General features: G+C 47.0%; 2 protein-coding genes across 9 annotated transcripts in view; both read left to right on the top strand.

The window, feature by feature from the left end:
* CDC25C (cell division cycle 25C) overlaps positions 1-5,042 on the top strand; it is a 57,722-nt gene extending 52,680 nt beyond the window's left edge. For all 7 annotated transcript variants that reach the window (XM_032158003.2, XM_032158001.2, XM_058441246.1 and 4 more), the window contains 5 exons: positions 754-816; positions 3,060-3,158; positions 3,698-3,831; positions 4,195-4,306; positions 4,485-5,042. In XM_032158003.2, coding sequence (XP_032013894.1) covers positions 754-816; positions 3,060-3,158; positions 3,698-3,831; positions 4,195-4,306; positions 4,485-4,634 — 558 coding nt within the window. In that variant the 3' untranslated portion in view covers positions 4,635-5,042. The remainder of the gene's footprint in view (positions 1-753; positions 817-3,059; positions 3,159-3,697; positions 3,832-4,194; positions 4,307-4,484) is intronic.
* A 9,983-nt stretch (positions 5,043-15,025) lies between these two features.
* Positions 15,026-17,590, top strand: part of GFRA3 (GDNF family receptor alpha 3) — a 19,827-nt gene continuing 17,262 nt past the window's right edge. For both annotated transcript variants that reach the window (XM_058440298.1, XM_032155979.2), the window contains exon 1: positions 15,026-15,178. In XM_058440298.1, coding sequence (XP_058296281.1) covers positions 15,085-15,178 — 94 coding nt within the window. In that variant the 5' untranslated portion in view covers positions 15,026-15,084. The remainder of the gene's footprint in view (positions 15,179-17,590) is intronic.

Below are 17,590 nucleotides of genomic sequence, written 5' to 3'. Positions count from 1 at the left end.
TGTTTGTGTAATTGCAGAAGGTACATATTCTTACAGATTTTTTTTCTGTGTTTTCACAAACACATATACAAATACAGTTTTTCCTTTTCTACAAAAATAGTTTATATTGTTTTGTTATCTGTTGTTTTTCCTCTCATTTAATAATTATATCAGGAGCATCTTTTTTCATATTAATAAGCAGTTATGCTTCATTCTTTCTTTCTTTTTTTTAAGATTCAAGGTCTTGCTCTGTTGCCCAGGCTGGAGTAGATTGGCATGATCATAGCTCACTTCAGCCTCGAACTCCTGGCCTCAAGAAATCCTCTCTCGCCAGGTGCGGTGGCTCACGCTTGTAATCCCAGCACTTTGGGAGGCCGAGGCGGGCGGATCACGAGGTCAGGAGATCGAGACCACAGTGAAACCCCGTCTCTACTAAAAATACAAAAAATTAGCCGGGCGTGGTGGCGGGCGCCTGTAGTCCCAGCTACTTGGAGAGGCTGAGGCAGGAGAATGGCGTGAACCCGGGAGGCGGAGCTTGCAGTGAGCCGAGATTACGCCACTGCACTCCAGCCTGGGCGACAGAGCGAGACTCCGTCTCAAAAAAAAAAAAAAAAGAAATGGACTTGGTATATATGCACTTAATAGAGACATTGATTTTTTTGAAGGCCTCTGGGGTTTTAAGGGTCACTTGGAAAGAAGGACAAAATAAGGGTCTTTGATCTCAAACTTGGGTGTGGAATACTTGCTGTTATTTCAGCTCCTGTGTATTTCTAGGTATGTGCGCTGCCAACCGTGTCAGGGAAACACCAAGATCTGAAGTACGTCAACCCAGAAACAGTAAGCAGATTTCTGGAGATGCTAACTGGTTACATAAGCTACCATCTGGTCTCTTCTGTCCCTAAAATCCCCATTTCCATTTGTATTTCTTTCACTGTGTTCACTCACATAGGCTCCTTATTCAACTGAAGCTATATTGAAGGACTCATTTTTTTCCCCATTCTTCTCTCCCTTCATTTTTACTTAAACAAATGATACATAGTTGTTGTAAAAGGGAAAAAGGGAGGGGTCAGGCATGGTGGCTCATGCCTGTAATCCTAGCATTTTGGGAGGCTGAGGCAGGCAGATCTCAGGCACTTGAGGCAGGGAGTTCGAGACCACCCTGGCCAACATGGCGAAACCCCATCTCTAATAAAAATACAAAAAAATTAACCAGGTGTGGTAGTGTGTGCCTGTAATCCCAGCTACTTGGGAGGCTGAAGCACAAGAATTGCCTGAACCCCAGTTGGGGAGGTTGCAGTGAGCAGAGATAGTGCCACTGTACTCCAGCCTGGGCAACACAGCGAGACTCTGTCTCAAAAAATAATAACTACTTAAGAAAAAAGGGAGAAAGAAAGGAAAATACAAAATCACACACAAAAAATGGTCTCAATTAAGGTCTCAATTAGGGTGACCATGCACCCTCGTTTACATTTTACAGTCCCATTTTCGTCTATTAGTGAGGGTAGTTGTTAATAGTGTTTGCTTTCATTCTCAAAAGTCTCCCAGTTTGTACAAAAATCATTTGGTCACCATACCCACAATCTCATCACCAGAGATAACCACTAGTAATATTTTCCTATGGCCTTCCAGATTTTATTTTATTTTATTTTTAGACACGGAGTTTTGCTCTTGTTGCCCAGGCTGGAGTGCAATGGCACAATCTCGGCTTACTGCAACCTCTGCCTCCCGGAGGTGATTCTCCTGCCTCAGCCTCCCAAGTAGCTGGGATTACAGGTGCCGGCCATCACACCCGACTAATTTTTGTATTTTTAGTAGAGACGGGGTTTTACTATGTTGGTCAGGCTGGTTTCAAACTCCTGTCCTCAGGTGATCCACCCTCCTCAGCCTCCCAAAGTGCTGGAATTACAGGTGTGAGCCACTGCGCCCAGCCCCAGATTTTATTCTAGCATATGTTTTACAGAAATGGGATCATGGGCCTAGCACAGCGGCTCACACCTGTAATCCCAGCACTTTGGGAGGCCGAGGCAGGCGAATCACCTGAGGTCAGGAGTTCGAGGCCAGTCTGACCAACATGGAGAAACCCCATCTCTACTAAAAATATAAAATTAGCTGGGTGTGGTAGCGTATGCCTGTAATCCCAGCTACTCGGGAGATTGAGGCAGGAGAATTGCTTGAACCCGGGAGGCAGAGATTGCGGTGAGCCGAGATGGCACCATTGTACTCCAACCTGGGCAACAAGAGCGAAATTCTATCTCAAAAAACAAAAAAAAGGATCATGATGAACGTATAGTATTGCAATTTGCTTAGTAAGACATTATAGATATCTTTCTATATCAATAAGGTATCTATGTTATCATTTTAATGGCTATATGATGCTGCTCTATTCTACTGACATGTACAATTTATTTTACCAAACCCCTATTATTGAATATTGAAGTTATTTCTAATATATTGATAATATAAAACAATGCTGAGATGAATATAATTGTGCCTACATCTTTGTGTACTTTTCCTGTTTACTTAAGATGTTAGAAATTGCTGAGTCAAAGTGTGATTACATTTATTTGTATATGTATTTACAAAGTTCCCTTCAGAAAGGCCAAACCAATTTGCACTCCTACAAGTAGCTTCAGTTTCTTCCTTCCTTTAGGTATCAACCTTTCCCTTCCATATCCTTTCCTGAAAGACTTTACTTTCTTCCTTTTTGATGACGGGTAGGGAACCATTTTGCATTTCTTCCTGCAATTTCAAGATCTCTAGCTGCTGCCTTTGCCACTGCAGAAGTCCTTGGGCATCTCCTGATTCCAGCCATGCCTGTCCCCAGATGGGTAGCCTGAATATGGTTTTCCTTGGTATCTTGTCAATGCCAGCTATTTTGGTTCTCTAAAAGGGCCACTTCCTGTTTCATTCTCTTTTGTGGAGTGGGGCTGAATCATTGCCACATATCAAATATGGAGTGACTTTGGAGGCTGGACATACAGCGGACATAGCAGGAGTATGCTTGTAAGGAACTGTGTCATTGACCCTTCTCTCCCTCAGAGTGGCAGTGAGCAGAATATTCAGTCATTGTTTCTGTCCAGGTGGCTGCCTTACTGTCGGGGAAGTTCCAGGGTCTGATTGAGAAGTTTTATGTCATTGATTGTCGCTATCCATATGAGTACCTGGGAGGACACATCCAGGTGAGACGACATTGTGGCCATTAGTAGGGGAGGGCTGGAGATAACTCTTTATTGAGAAAAGTCTGTGGACAAAGGGGCCTATGAACTCTAGAATCAGGACAAAGATTACATATTTGAAGCACCTCAAGGCTGAGGTCCTCATTGTTTTAATTCTGTATACCTTAAGCAGCTTACTTTCCCTTTCCCTCCTAGATCTATCTCCCTCTTTTCTGTAGGAGCCAAGGGGTCCTACCTAGAAATAAAAACATTAATCCAAAGACTGAAGCTCTTTGCAAACACTTAACTATTCGTGAACATTCCTCGCAGTGATCCCTATACTTCCGGTGGTTCAGGTCTATGAACATTTATTGACCATCTACAAGCTCTATGCCAGGCATTCAGGGTATATACAGAGATATACTTAGACCCCTGCCCTAAAGGTGCTTATAGTCCAGCTTTTCTGGTCCACATTATCCCAGGTTGGCGTCTCAGTCATTTCTAAGTATTGGCACTGTCTATAAGCCCCTGAGGAAATACTTACTAAAATTCTTCTTCTACAGGGAGCCTTAAACTTGTATAGTCAGGAAGAACTGTTTAACTTCTTTCTGAAGAAGCCCATTGTCCCTTTGGACACCCAGAAGAGAATAATCATCGTATTCTACTGTGAATTCTCCTCAGAGAGGGGCCCCCGAATGTGAGTGTCTAAATGGGGTCTGGCGGGTGATGGAAATGGATTTTGAGTTGGACTTCCCACACCAGTTCAGACACAGACTGACTGGATTCTACAGTTTGAAGAATGTTAGGGAGGTTGAAGGGAGACGTTTCTAAAATTGGAAAGTTTGAAACAATAAAGGAAAAGGGATGGAGAATGGGGCCGCAGTGGAGGAAAGGAGGAAGGATGGTACTACTTGGACCTTTTTTTGCAAACACAGTGAGATTGGAAGGTCCTTTTTGAGGTTGGCAATAGTCTATTCCTCTCCCCCCTCCCCAGTGAATGGCCCCTGGGATCCTGACCTTGTTTCTTTCCACCCCACCCATCTCTGGGTTCTCTCTAAAGGTGCCGCTCTCTGCGTGAAGAGGACAGGTCTCTGAACCAGTATCCTGCATTGTACTACCCAGAGCTATATATCCTTAAAGGCGGCTACAGAGACTTCTTTCCAGAATATATGGTAAAGGGTGGGGCATGCAGGGAGCCAACTTTAATACGCAACTCCCAGGGCCTGCAAAGCCTTCAGAGAAGAAACTGCTGCTCCTCCTTAGCCACTGCCAGCAGCAGCATCTCTATTATCCTTCGTAGGTAGAGTTCAGGAGTCTAGAGAATCCCTTTCTCTGTTCCTTACCTTTCAGGAGCTGTGTGAACCACAGAGCTACTGCCCTATGCATCATCAGGACCACAAGACTGAGTTGCTGAGGTGTCGAAGCCAGAGCAAAGTGCAGGAAGGGGAGCGGCAGCTGCGGGAGCAGATTGCCCTTCTGGTGAAGGATGTGAGCCCATGATAACATTCCAGCCACTGGCTGCTAACGAGTCACCAAAAGACACTGCAGAAACCCTGAGCAGAAAGAGGCCTTCTGGATGGCCAAACCCAAGATTATTAAAAGATGTCTCTGCAAACCAACAGGCTGCCAACTTGTATCCAGGCCTGGGAATGGATTGGGTTTCAGCAGAGCTGAAAGCTGGTGGCAGAGTCCTGGAGCTGGCTCTATAAGGCAGCCTTGAGTTGCATAGAGATTTGTGTTGGTTCAGGGAACTCTGGCATTCCTCTTCCCAACTCCTCATGTCTTCTCACAAGCCAGCCAACTTTTTCTCTCTGGGCTTCCGGCTATGCAAGAGCGTTGTGTACGTTCTTTCTTTGTATTTTCCTTCTTTGTTTCCCCCTCTTTCTTTTTTAAAAATGGAAAAATAAACACTACAGAATGAGAGGTGTGATTGTGAGCCTAGCCTACTCCTAGATCTGTCTACAGAGGAGATCACCAAGTTACACTACTTCAGACATACTATCTTTATTCATAGCTGAGGCCAACATGCTTTTCTCTGAACCAGTAATTCTTAGGCCGTGGCTCAAACCTGTAATCCTGGCACTTTGGGAGGCCGAGGCAGGTGGATCACTTGAGGTCAGGAGTTCGAGGCCAACCTGGCCAACATGGTGAGACCCCATCTCTACTAAAAATACAAAAATTAGCCAGGCATGGTGGCATGTGCCTGTAGTCCCAGCTACTAGGGTGGCTGAGGCGGGAGAATTGCTTGAACTCGGGAGGTGGAGGTTGCAGTGAGCCAAAATCCATTGCACTCTAGCCTGGGCAACAGAGTAAGACTCCATCTCAAAAAAAAAAAAAAAAAAAGAACCAATGCTCTGGAATTAAGGTAAGCCTTTCAAACAGTTTTCTTCAGCAATGTCCTAGGCTTTCCTTTCCTAGATCATTCCATGGTATGAGTTACTAAAAGTGCACCACGGACTCAGCAGCATGTGGTATCTAGACATTCTCTAAGGCAAATGACAGATCTCAGCTGGGCTCAAAGGTTCCCTCTTGGCAGTGGCTCACACCTATAGTCCCAGCACTTTGGGAGGCTGAGGCTGGCGGAACACCTGAAGTCAGGAGTTCAAGACCACCCTGGCTAACATGGCAAAACCCCATCTCTACTAAAAATACAAAAATTAGCCAGGCGTGATGGTGGCCGCCTGTAATCTCAGCTACCCGGGAGACTGAGGCAGGATAATCACTTCAACTTGGGAGGCGGATGTTGCAGTGAACAAGATTGTGCCACTGCACTCCAGCCTGGGTAGCAAAGCGAGACTCCATCTCAAAAAAAAGTTCCCTATCTATAGCCTCAGGGGGGTTTTGACTTTTAAGTCTTTTCTCCACTCCATTTCACATCTCACGAAGACAAGTTTTAGGATTTAGGATGGTTGGAAGTAGAGATTTGTGATATATGAAGATAGGACTAAAACAAAGCAAGATCCATTAGACTTCAGGAAGATTTTTAAACTGTATTCTTCTGCAGTATGCCAGGGTTTCCTTTCTTGGAGCTTTTTAATATGAATAGGCCTTTATCTGTAGTAAGGTGTGGCCCTACTTGGTCTTGGGTGGCAGTAGAATTGACTGAACATTGTCATTCTCTGATATTAACCTAGTAGGACTGATAGCCCAGGACGGAACAGGACGAAGCCCTCTACAGCCTAGGCTGAGATAGAATAGAGACAAACATACCCTCTTCCCAGGCTCTGGAACAGAGACACTTTTTTAAAGTGAGTGGGAGGGAAGGGGGGTTGTAGCCATAGGGCGGCCCATGCACGTGCCTGAGTGGTTGGACTGGCTTTTAATTTTTTTATTTGACAAGGTTTGCACATGCTCTTGCCCTAGAGTGTCACATGCATGCTTCACAGCAGAGGGCACTGCTGTTTTCTCCAAGCCATCCTGCTGAAGTCTGTAGCTTCCATTCCTAGCTACTGCCTGTCTGTCAAAAAGGAAGCTGCCTCTGTGGCCTTCTCCCTAATCCCTTGAACTCAAAGCCCAAAAGGTCTAGGGGAAAGAGAAAAGCTGCTGCTACGTTAGGTGGAGATGGCCAAAGGAAAGATGCTGCTCCTCTGCCCCACCCACACACGTGCCCCTATAGGAATTCCTAGTAGCCAGAAGAGAAAACTGCTTGAAGCACGTCTTCGAAGTGTGAGGAGAGGTCCTTAACTCAATGTCTACCCTAGTGGGTCATTTCCATTTCCTGATAATTCTCCCCAGAAGGGTAGAACCAAGTCCCAACATGGATAGAGATTGATGTACATGTGCCCACTAGTCAGTAGTATTAAGTGGAAATTCTGAGTTGCAAAACAAAAAACTAAGGCTTAATTATCTTCCTTATGGAAAATTGTATTTTCGCCAAAGTCAACATTTTTTTGTATTTTTTTTTTTTTTTTTTTGAGACAGAGTCTTGCTCTGTCACTAGGCTGAAGTGCAGTGGCATGATCTCAGCTCACTGCAACCTCTACCTCCTGGGTTCAAGTGATTCTCCTGCCTCAGCCTCCCGAGTAGCTGGGATTACAGGCATGCACCACCAGGCCTGGCTAATTTTTGTATTTTTAGTAGAGACGGGGTTTCACCATGTTGGTCAGGCTGGTCTCGAACTCCTAGACCTCGTGATCCACCCGCCTCGGCCTCCCAAAGTGCTGGGATTACAGGCGTGAGCCACAACGCCTGGCCTAATATAAGCCTACTGATTTCTTGTAATATCCTCTCATTGTATAGGGACTATATGATTTGATTCATGTTATTTTCAGGAATAACAATAGTAGCTGACATTTTTCAGGTGCTTACTGCATACAAGACTATCTCTAAACTCATATATATATATATATATATACACACACAAATTTAATTTTCACAAGCCTGTGAGACAGGTATTCATTATTATGTGCATTTCTTTTTTTTTTTTTTTTTTTTTGAGACGGAGTCTCGCTCTGTCACCCAGGCTGGAGTGCAGTGGCGCAATCTCGGCTCACTGCAAGCTCCGCCTCCCGGGTTCACGCCATTCTCCTGCCTCAGCCTCTCCGAGTAGCTGGGACTACAGGCGCCCGCCACCACGCCCGGCTAATTTTTTGTATTTTTAGTAGAGACGGGGTTTCACCGGGGTCTCTATCTCCTGACCTCGGGATCCGCCCGCCTCGGCCTCCCAAAGTGCTGGGATTACAAGCGTGAGCCACCGCGCCCGGCCTTATTATGTGCATTTCTTTATGAAGATAAAGAAATTGAGGAACAGAGGGATTAACTCTTTTATTTTTTATTTATTTATTTTTTGAGACAGGGTCTCACTTGTTGTCCAGGCTGGAGTGCAGTAGTACGATCTCAGCTCACTGAAACTTCCACCTCCCAGGCTCAAGCAATCCTCTCACCTCAGCTTCCCGAGTAGCTGGGACTACAGGCATCTGCCACCACACCTGGATAATTTTTGTATTTTTTTTTCTAATTTGAATTTTTTTTTAATTTTGAGACAGAGTCTCGCTCTGTTAACAACCTGGATTGTAGTGGCGTGATCGGCTCACTGCAACCTCTGCCTCCCAGGTTCAAGAGATTCTCCTGCCTCAGCCTCCTGAGTAGCTGGGACTACAGGCATGTGCTACCACGCCCGGCTAATTTTTTGTATCTTTAGTAGAGAAGGGGTTTCACCATGTTGGCCAGGCTGGTCTCGAACTCCTGACCTCGTGATCCATCCGCCTCAACCTCCCAAAGTGCTGGGATCACAGGTGTGAGCCACCGTGCCCAGCCCTCTCCCTTCTAACTTTCATGGAGGCAATCTGAGCTCTAGTCTTCAATTGGAGCCTCCCAAAGTGCTGAGATTACAGGCGTGAGCCACTGCACCCGGTCAAGTAATAAGATCACAAAGCTAATTAATGATGGAGTAGGGATTTGACCTAAGACAGTATGGCTCTGGAGCCTGTCCACTTCATGGATTTTGCTGTTACCAAACCTTCATCAAAGAACAGTGTGCCTGGCCAGGTGTAGTGGCTCACATCTGTAATCCTAGCACTTTAAGAGGCCAAAGTGGGAGGATCCCTTGAGACCAGGAGTTTAAGACCAGCCTGGGTAATGTAGCAAGACCTCATCTCTGTAGAATAAAAATCAACTTAGCTAGGCATGGTAGTTCACACTTGTAGTCATAGCTACTGGGGAGGGTCAGGCAGGAGGATGGCTTCGGCCCAGGAGGTTGAGGTTGCATTGAGCTATGATCCATCCACTATACTCTACCCTGGATGACAGCAAGACCCTGTCTAAAAAAAAAAAACAAAAAACCAATGTGCCTTTCCAGAGTAGGCCCTGTATTGGGTGTTAAATCTATAAGAGCCTCAATGGTAAGCTCTTGAGAATTTAGGGCCATAAGGGTTGCTTTGGCTTGAGAGATAAGGATATGAGCAGGCACTAAAACCCCAGCCCAGAGACCTCAATATGAGGCTGTGTAGGGGGTGTGCTCGGCATTGGTGTCCTTGCACTGGTATTTATTCATCAGGAGGTAAAGTAATATTGAACAGAAATCTTTTGAGCTAAAAACTGCTTCTTGAGGCTGGGCGCTGTGGCTCATGCCTATAATCCCAACACTTTGGGAGCCTGAGGAGGGCGGATCACCTGAGGTCAAGAGTCTGAGAGGAGCCTGGCCAATGTGGTGAAACCCCGTCTCTACTAAAAATACAAACAGGCCGGGCGTGATGGCTCACACCTGTAATCCCAGCACTTTGGGAGGCCAAGGTGGGTGGATCACGAGGTCAGGAGATTGAGACCATCCTACCCAACATGGTGAAACCCCGTCTTTACTAAAAATACCCAGCTACTCGGGAGGCTGAGGCAGGAGAATTGCTTGAACCCAGGAAGTGGAGGTTGCAGTGAGCCAAGATTGAGCCACTGCATTGCAGCTTGGTGACGGAGACTCTGTCTCAAAAAAAAAAAAAAAAAAAAAAAATTAGCCAGGAGTGGTGGCAGGCACTTGTAATTCCAGCTACCAGGAGGCTGAGGCAGGAGAATCGCTTGAACCTGGGAGGTGGAGGTTGCAGTGAGCTAAGATCACACCATTGCACTCCAGCCTGGGTGACAACAGCGAGACTCTGTATCAAAAACAAACAAACAAACAAAAAACCTGCTTCTTGGGCTGGGTGCAGTGGCTTAAGCCTATAATCCCAGTACTTTGGGAGGCTGAGGTGGGAGGACTGCTTGAGTCCAGGAGTTTGAGACCACCCTGGGCAATATAGTGAGACCTCTGTCTCTACAGAAAATTTAAGAATTAGCCAGGTGTAGTGGTGCGTGTCTGTAGTCCCAGCTACTCAGGAGGCTGAGGAGGGAGGATTGCTTGAACCCGGGAGGTGGAGGTTGCAGTGAGCTGAGATTGCACCACTGCACTCCAACCTGAGTGACAGAAGGAGACCCTGTCTCAAAAAATATACATAAAAAAATTTTTTTTGAAATTACTTCTTGTCAATCTCAGCCCAGGACCTGGGTGACCTCTGCCATAGAGAAGGGAATGTATTAAGCCATTCTTCCTTTTCTATAAAGAAATACCCTGTAATCCTAACACTGGGAGACCGAGGCTGGAGGATCACTTGAGCCTAGGAGTTCGAGACCATCTGGGCAACATGGTGAAACCCTGTCTCTATGAAGAATTTTTTTTTTTTTTAAGATGGAGTTTCACCGGGTGCGGTGGCTTACGCCTGTAATCCCAGCACTTGGGGAGGCTGAGGCAGGCAGCTCACCTGAGATCAGGAGTTTGAGACCAGCCTGACCAATATGATGAAATCCCATCTCTACTAAAAATACAAAAATTAGCCAGGCATGGTGGCATGTGCCTGTAATCCCAGCTACTTGGGAGGCTGAGACAGGAGAATCACTTGAACCCGGGAGCTGGGAGACGGAGGTTGCAGTGAGCCGAGATTGCGCCATTGCACTCCAGCCTGGGCAACAAGAGTGAAACTCCGTCTCAAAAAAAAATGGAGTTTTGCTCTTGTTGCCCAGGCTGGAGTGCAATGGCACAATCTTGGCTTACTGCAACCTCCGCCTCCCAGGTTCAAGTGGGAGGATCACTAGAGCATGTGAAGTTGAGGCTGTGGTGAGTCACGATTGCACCACTGTGCTCCAGCCTGGGCAATAGAGTGAGACCCTGTCTCAAAAAAAAAAAAAAAGAAAGAAAGAAAAAGAAAAAAAATACCTAAGACTGGGTAATTTTTTTTTTTTTTTTTTCTGCAAGCTCTGCCTCCTGGGTTCACACCATTCTCCTGCCTCAGCCTCCTGAGTAGCTGGGACTACAGGCGTCTGCCACCACGCCAGGCTCATTTTTTTTTTTTTTCATTTTTAGTAGAGATGGGTTTCACCATGTTAGCCAGGATGGTCTCGATCTCCTGACCTCATGATCCGCCCGTCTTGGCTTCCCAAAGCCAAGGATTACAGGCGTGAGCCACTGCGCCCAGCTTTTTTTTTTTTTTTTTTTTTTTGGAGACAGAGTCTTACTCTGTCACCCAGGCTATAGTGTGGTGGCATGATTTTGGCTCACTGCAACCTCTGCCTTAGCCTCCCAAGTAGCTGGGACTACAGGCCAACACCACCATGCCTGGCTGACCACCATGCTTGCCTGGGAGACTGAGCAATTTATAAGGAAAAGAAGCTTAATTAGCTCATGGTTCTGCAGGCTTTATGGGAAGCATGGTGTTGGCATCTGCTCAGCTCCTGGGTAGGCCTCTGGAAGCTTACAATCATGTCAGAAGGTGAAGGAGAAGCAGACATGTCACACATCCAGAGCAGGAGCAAGAGAGGGAGGGAGTTATGGGAGGAGGTGCCACACACTTTTAAATGACTGGATCTCTTGTGAGCTCAGTGACAGCTCACTTATCCCCAAAAGAATGGCCTAAGCCATTCATGAAGGATCCACCCCCATGATCCAGACACCTCTCACCAGGCCCCACCTCCAAAATTAGGGATTACATTTCATTATGAGATTTGGGTGGGGACAAATATCCAAACTATATTAAGGAGGAATATTTCCCTTTCTTTATCAGGAGTATAAAGTAGGAGGCATGGGGGATTCTCTCCCTGTTCTGTTCAGGCATAGGTTAAGGAAACACCAATTCCTTTAAACATATGCATCTGGAGTTGTCAATTCTGAGTATCACAGTTATTAAAATATGACACAGTCCCTGCCCTCAAGAAATTGACAAGGTAGAAAAAAAATGGTTCTTTTTGTTTCCATCCCTACAAGCACTCTGGTCTAGTAGTATATTCAGCAAAAGGAGCAAAAAGTGCCACTTCCAGCTCCAAATCAGCAGGTCAGGTGGTGGGGTCTGGCCAAGTTCACACACAGAATAATTAACTCCTGCATGCTACCTGGGATGATATTTATTCGATGCTTGCTATATGCCAGGTATAATGCTATGCCTTCTTTTTTTTTTTTTTTTTTTGAGTCGGAGTCTTGCTCTACTGCCCAGGCTGGAGTGCAATAGCGTGATCTCGGCTCACTACAACCTCCGCCTCCTGGGTTCAAGCAATTCTCCTGCCCCACTGAGCCTCCCGAGTAGCTGGGAATACAGGCGTGTGCCACCGTGCCCGGCTAATCTTTGTATTTTTAGTAGAGATGGGATTTCATCATATTGGCCAGGCTGGTCTCGAACTCCTGACCTCGTGATCCGCCCGCCTTGGCCTCCCAAAGTGCTAGAATTACAGGCATGAGCCACCGCACCCGGCCTACACCTTCATTTAAATACTATACTCATTTAATCCTCACAACTGTTATGTCAAATAGATACTATTATCCTTAATTTTACAGGTGAAGAAATGGAAGCACAGAAAAATTAAGTGACTTGCCCAAGGTCATCCAGCTATTGTTGGCATTTGAATCTAGGCAGTCTGTAAAGCTTGTGGTCTTAACTATTTATTATACTGCTAACATCCCGGATTAGGATAGCAGCAGGAATTAAAGCTCAACGGAGAGAGAGGGGACTTGAGAGAAGGTAGAATCCATGTAATCTGACCATAAGAGGAGAAAATTGAGATTACAAGTGAAAGTGGAATAAGATACAGGGTCTTTGGGCATTTGAGATGCAATCAGTGGATTGTAACACCCTCCCCGAGCAGGATTTTTGTCTTAATCATTTTGCACCTAGCATAAAGCTGGGCTCGTAATCAGTCTCAAAAGACATTATTGAATTGAATGATGGCTGAGTAACATCAACTCTGTAGAAAGGACTGGCTCATTTGTCATTGTCCACAAGGGGCAATGCTGCTTATCTAGCAGGTGTTGGCAGTCACAGAGGACATGGTTGGTGGAGAGGGTGTGCTGGAGGGCTGTCAATATTAGTCTTGGAGTCATATTTATTTGCAGAGGCTTCTCCAATCCTCATTAAAGGCCCAGTGATATCAGGCTCTCCACCCCTGTACCCAGACAGAAATATGCACCAGGCACTTTATTTTCTCTCATGAAAAGGCTGGCCTGTTACAGGTGGGATTGGTCATTGCTCCCAGCCCATCAGCTTGACACTGCATTCTTGGTCTATTCTGTGGGGACAGCCCTGGAATAGACACTGAGTATCTATCAGAGTAGGCACCCTGAGCAAACTTCCTTTCCCAAACCCTCTTCCTGCCCTTAACTTGATTTGACTTGGTGGCTGGAGGAGGGGGAGGGCAGAAGAGATACCCCTTGACCACCTCACATCTTTGTTGGTTCATGGGTCTGAGCCCTTTCCTATCATCCCAAACAGCCTGGAATTGTTACATTTTGCTTTATAAATTCCTTTTTTAAAGTATTGTCAGTTTCAAAAACAAAAAAACAAAAAATGATTGTCTGCCTGTAATAGCAGGTGTGAGAGAAAATGAGGTGCCTGGAGCATATTTCTCTCTGGCAATGGGGTAGAGGGCCTGATCATGGGGCCTTTAATGGTAGCCCCCCAGCTTCATGTTCCCTAACCTTTCTGGAGAGGAGGGCTTGGGAAAGGCACATGGAGATAGGGTGGAGCTGGGGGAAAACAGGCCTTGTACAAAAGCTTAGTAGCCAGATGTTCACTTTTACAGCTCTTCTGTAAAACTGGCAGGGCAGATACAGATTAAAACGAAGGACAAACTCCATTTAAAGTGCATTACAGCTCAGGAACCAGCACCCCCTGGGCAGGAGAAGGGAGGGAAGGGCACAGAGGCCACATCAGTCTCCTTCCTTATCTAGGGCCACATGTCTCTCTCCTAGCTTTGCCAAGGGTGATTTACACCCCCAGCTGGAATGACTCTCTTTCTGGGCTGATTACATCGGCAAATGCCCCCCAGAGGCCACAGCAGGATGGCCATATTCAGAAGCAGCAGCCAATAAATCTCAGAGGTTTATATTGCGATTCTCAGTACTCCCCACTGGCCCTCTGCCAGGCTGGCTGTGGAAGTAAGGAGGGGGTCAAGTTAGAGAGTTAGGGGATGAAACCCTCCACTTCCTTTCATCACCCTCTTCTCCTTCTCTCTTTCTATGCACTGTTTAGTTCTCATTCTTCCAAGCCATTCTGCTTCTGGCTTTATCCTGGGATCTTGTGGGAATCAGGCCCAGGCCCAATAAATACCCTTATCCTTATGGGTAGACGTGCTGTGTTCTGGGCACAGATGTGTTTCTACCTAGTTGTGTAATCCTGATAGAGTAGCTTGCTCTCTGAAACTCTCATTATGTGAAAAGGATGGGCTCCTAAATGGTCTCTCCAGGCACCTTCCTCAGTGAGCTTTGGTCCAAGGAAATCTCTGCTATTTAGTGGAGAGTTTAATCTTCCATCTTCCCTCATGACACCATCGGGGCTGAATTTTGGAATCTAATGCCCCAGGTCTGCTCCCCCAGCAAAGCCATTCCGCCTGTCTGCGACCCATCTTTGCAGAATCTTGAGCTTAATAACCACCCAATCTTACCCTAGAAGACACTTAGGAGGGGAAAAAACGAGATCATAGATGTGCAAATTCTAAGAAAAACAACTAGAAATGCAAGTGCCCTTGTGTTGCCTTGTTCAAGTTTTGTTACAAAATCTCTTTTGTGGTGGTGTCTGTTCTTTGATGTGTGGGTGAGCGGGATCCGGAAAGTGAGAAAGGGTGCTTTTCTTGGAGAAATATTTGGTTCTCCTAGATGGCGAGTTTCCAGCGGCAGTTTCCACAATGTCTTGCTAGGCGAAGTTGTCAGACAGCAGGTGGGCCGCCTCGGGAAGAGCAACCTCTTCCGCGCCAAGCCCGGCGGCTCCCGGGGCGCCGGCCCTCCCTCGCCCCCACCCCCGCCGTCCCTCGGTCCAGCGCTTGAGGCGCGTGGTGCGGACGCGCGCTTCGGAGTTGGAGGGCGGCGCCCAGGACCCTGGTGGGAGAGTGTGTGCGTCGCGCGGGAGGGCGGGAGGCGGGGGTGGGAGGTGCCGGTCGAGGGAGCCCCGCTCGCAGAGCTCCAGGGGAGGAGCGAGGGGAGCGCGGAGCCCGGCGCCCACAGCTCGCCATGGTGCGCCCCTTGAGCCCGCGACCGCTGCCGCCCGTAGTCCTGATGTTGCTGCTGCTGCTGCTGCCACCGTTGCCGCTGCCTCTCGCAGCCGGTGAGTGTCGGAGCGCGCACCGGCCGGGGATACAGTGGGAGGGGGAGGTGAGGTGTACACGAGGCCCGGGGCACCTGTCTGGAGAGGGCGCAGCAGCCTCCCGGTGCATCCGAGCCGAGCCAGGGGAACTGGAGCAGGTAGCCAAGGGTGCCTGCAAGGGGCTGGGGTCACACCTAACACAGTATACGAACTGAGGTAGACTGAGTGCCAGCAATGGCCTGGCCACCCAAGCATCTCCTCCTCGCCCCTTTTTCCCCTCCTTCCCTCTTTTGAGGTAGGTCTACACAGTCACAGAACAACCCACAGCCAGGTCACTACCAAGACAGCGTCTCTAAGAGGCGGAGAGAATCAAATCAGAAACAGAGTGTCATTTGCTCCACGTGGGCTTTAACTCTTCCATCTGCTTTAAAGACTGAGGAAGAAACTAGGTACAGGTGAAGAAAAAGAAGTTTATTTAGAACTGACTTGTTACATGACCTTCTATAATAGCAGGCCTTGCAAGCCGTCTAGCACAGTGGCTTGCCCCTTGGATAATAAATAATCCACAATAGAGGTTTTGTATATGTAGTTCACACCCCCAAGGAAGAACAGCCTGGGATCTGAGATCCCTGGAAGGCCCATGGCCTTTGTGAGTGGTATGGGTGTGTGGAATCTTATTATGCGGCTCCTGCCCAGAGACTGAGTGGAGGGACTCCTGAGACAGAGAGACCACCACACTGCCCTGAGACCTCAGTCCACAAGGCAGTGCTGTAGAAATGCTGCCTTGAGACAGATATGGAAGGAAGGAGGAAAAACCCTGGTCTGTCCACCTGCCGACATCAGTAAGTCAGGGCAGCAAGACATCACCAGTCTGATTTGACTGCCCAGGAAATTTCACTAATCCTAAAGGTTATGGCTGCATGTCAGGATCAGGGGAAAACATTAAACACCTTTCTCATTAAATGGTTTAATGAAGCAGTGTTGGTGACAGATCTATTTTCCACAGTAATACTTGACGGCAATGACTTCTGGTTAAGTGGCCTCATTGAAAATCCATAAAACAGTCATCTAGGAGGTGCCATGTAGAGCCAAGTGCTCTTCAAGAGCACAGACCAACAGAGGGCTTTGGGGGTGGAAAATATCACTGCTCAGGGCCTGCTAAAGCCAGGAGACCTCCTGAATAGGAGACCTCCGATTCATAGGGAAGTGGTGTCATGTACTGAAAGTCATTCTGAAGTGGATAGGAGGCTGGAGTCCTGGGTTCTAGCCTTGACTCGGTCTTGACTTGCTACATCCCCTGGTGCACATTACTTTTCTTTGTTCATCCAACTATAAAATGGGTACCTGGGTTGTGGGCCTCATTGATGAGAAACAAATGAGGATCTTGTGCCCTGAGGCATAGCCTGATCTGACCATTCTGTAGCTACTCATTCTCTGATGAGCCAAGAAGCAGAAAACAAAGTTACAAAACCAGGTTGCTAACAAATCAATATGAAATAGATGTGGCAGTGGTTGCATAAATGAGGAGGCAGGGCAAGTAATAGAGAGTGGTATGGACTATAACAAGCTGGAAAAGGCACGACTTGTCAAAAGGGAGCAGTCATTACTCAACTCCACCCGTTACATGTGGGCCCGAGTGTTTCCATTTTTCAAGACAAATTGGAAATTAATAGTTTTATTTAAAATCTGATTTTTTTTTTTTTTTTTGAGACAGGGTATCAATCTGTCACCCAGGCTGGAGTTCAGTGGCGTGATTCCAGTTCACTGCAGCCTCAACCTCCCATACTCAAGTAATCCTTCTGCCTCAGCCTCCCCAGTAGCTGGGACTATAGTAGTGTGCCACCACACCTGGTTAATTTTTGTATTTTTTGTAGAGACGGGTTTTTGCCACCTCTGATGCCCAGGCAGATCTTGAATCCTGGGCTCAAACAGTCTGCCCACCTTGGCCTCCCAAAGTACTGGAATTATAGGTGTGTGCCACCGCACCTGGCCTAAAATCTGATTTTTAAATGTTGGCCACTAATTACAACTTTAAGAAAATACTGGCTGGGTGCAGTGGCTCACGCCTGTAATCCCAGCACTTTGGGAGGCTGAGACGGGCAGATCACGAGGTCAGGAGATTGAGACCATCCTGGCTAACACGGTGAATCCCCGTCTCTACTAAAAAATAGAAAAAATTAGCCAGGCGTGGTCGTGGGCGCCTGTAGTCCCAACTACCCGGGAGACTGAGGCAGGAGAATGGGTGAACCCGGGAGGCGGAGCTTGCAGTGAGCCAAGATCCCGCCACTGCACTCCAGCCTGGGTGACAGAGCGAGCCTCCGTCTCAAAAAAAAAAAGAAAAAAGAAAATACTGTGAACATGCAAAAACAAACAAACAAAACAAAACCACACACACACACACACACACACACACACACACACACACACACACAC

Source organism: Hylobates moloch, unplaced genomic scaffold, assembly GCF_009828535.3.
Source record: "Hylobates moloch isolate HMO894 unplaced genomic scaffold, HMol_V3 SCAFFOLD_6, whole genome shotgun sequence".
NCBI classification, from domain to species: Eukaryota; Metazoa; Chordata; class Mammalia; order Primates; family Hylobatidae; genus Hylobates; species Hylobates moloch.
This window is presented reverse-complemented; position numbering and strand designations above follow the sequence as displayed.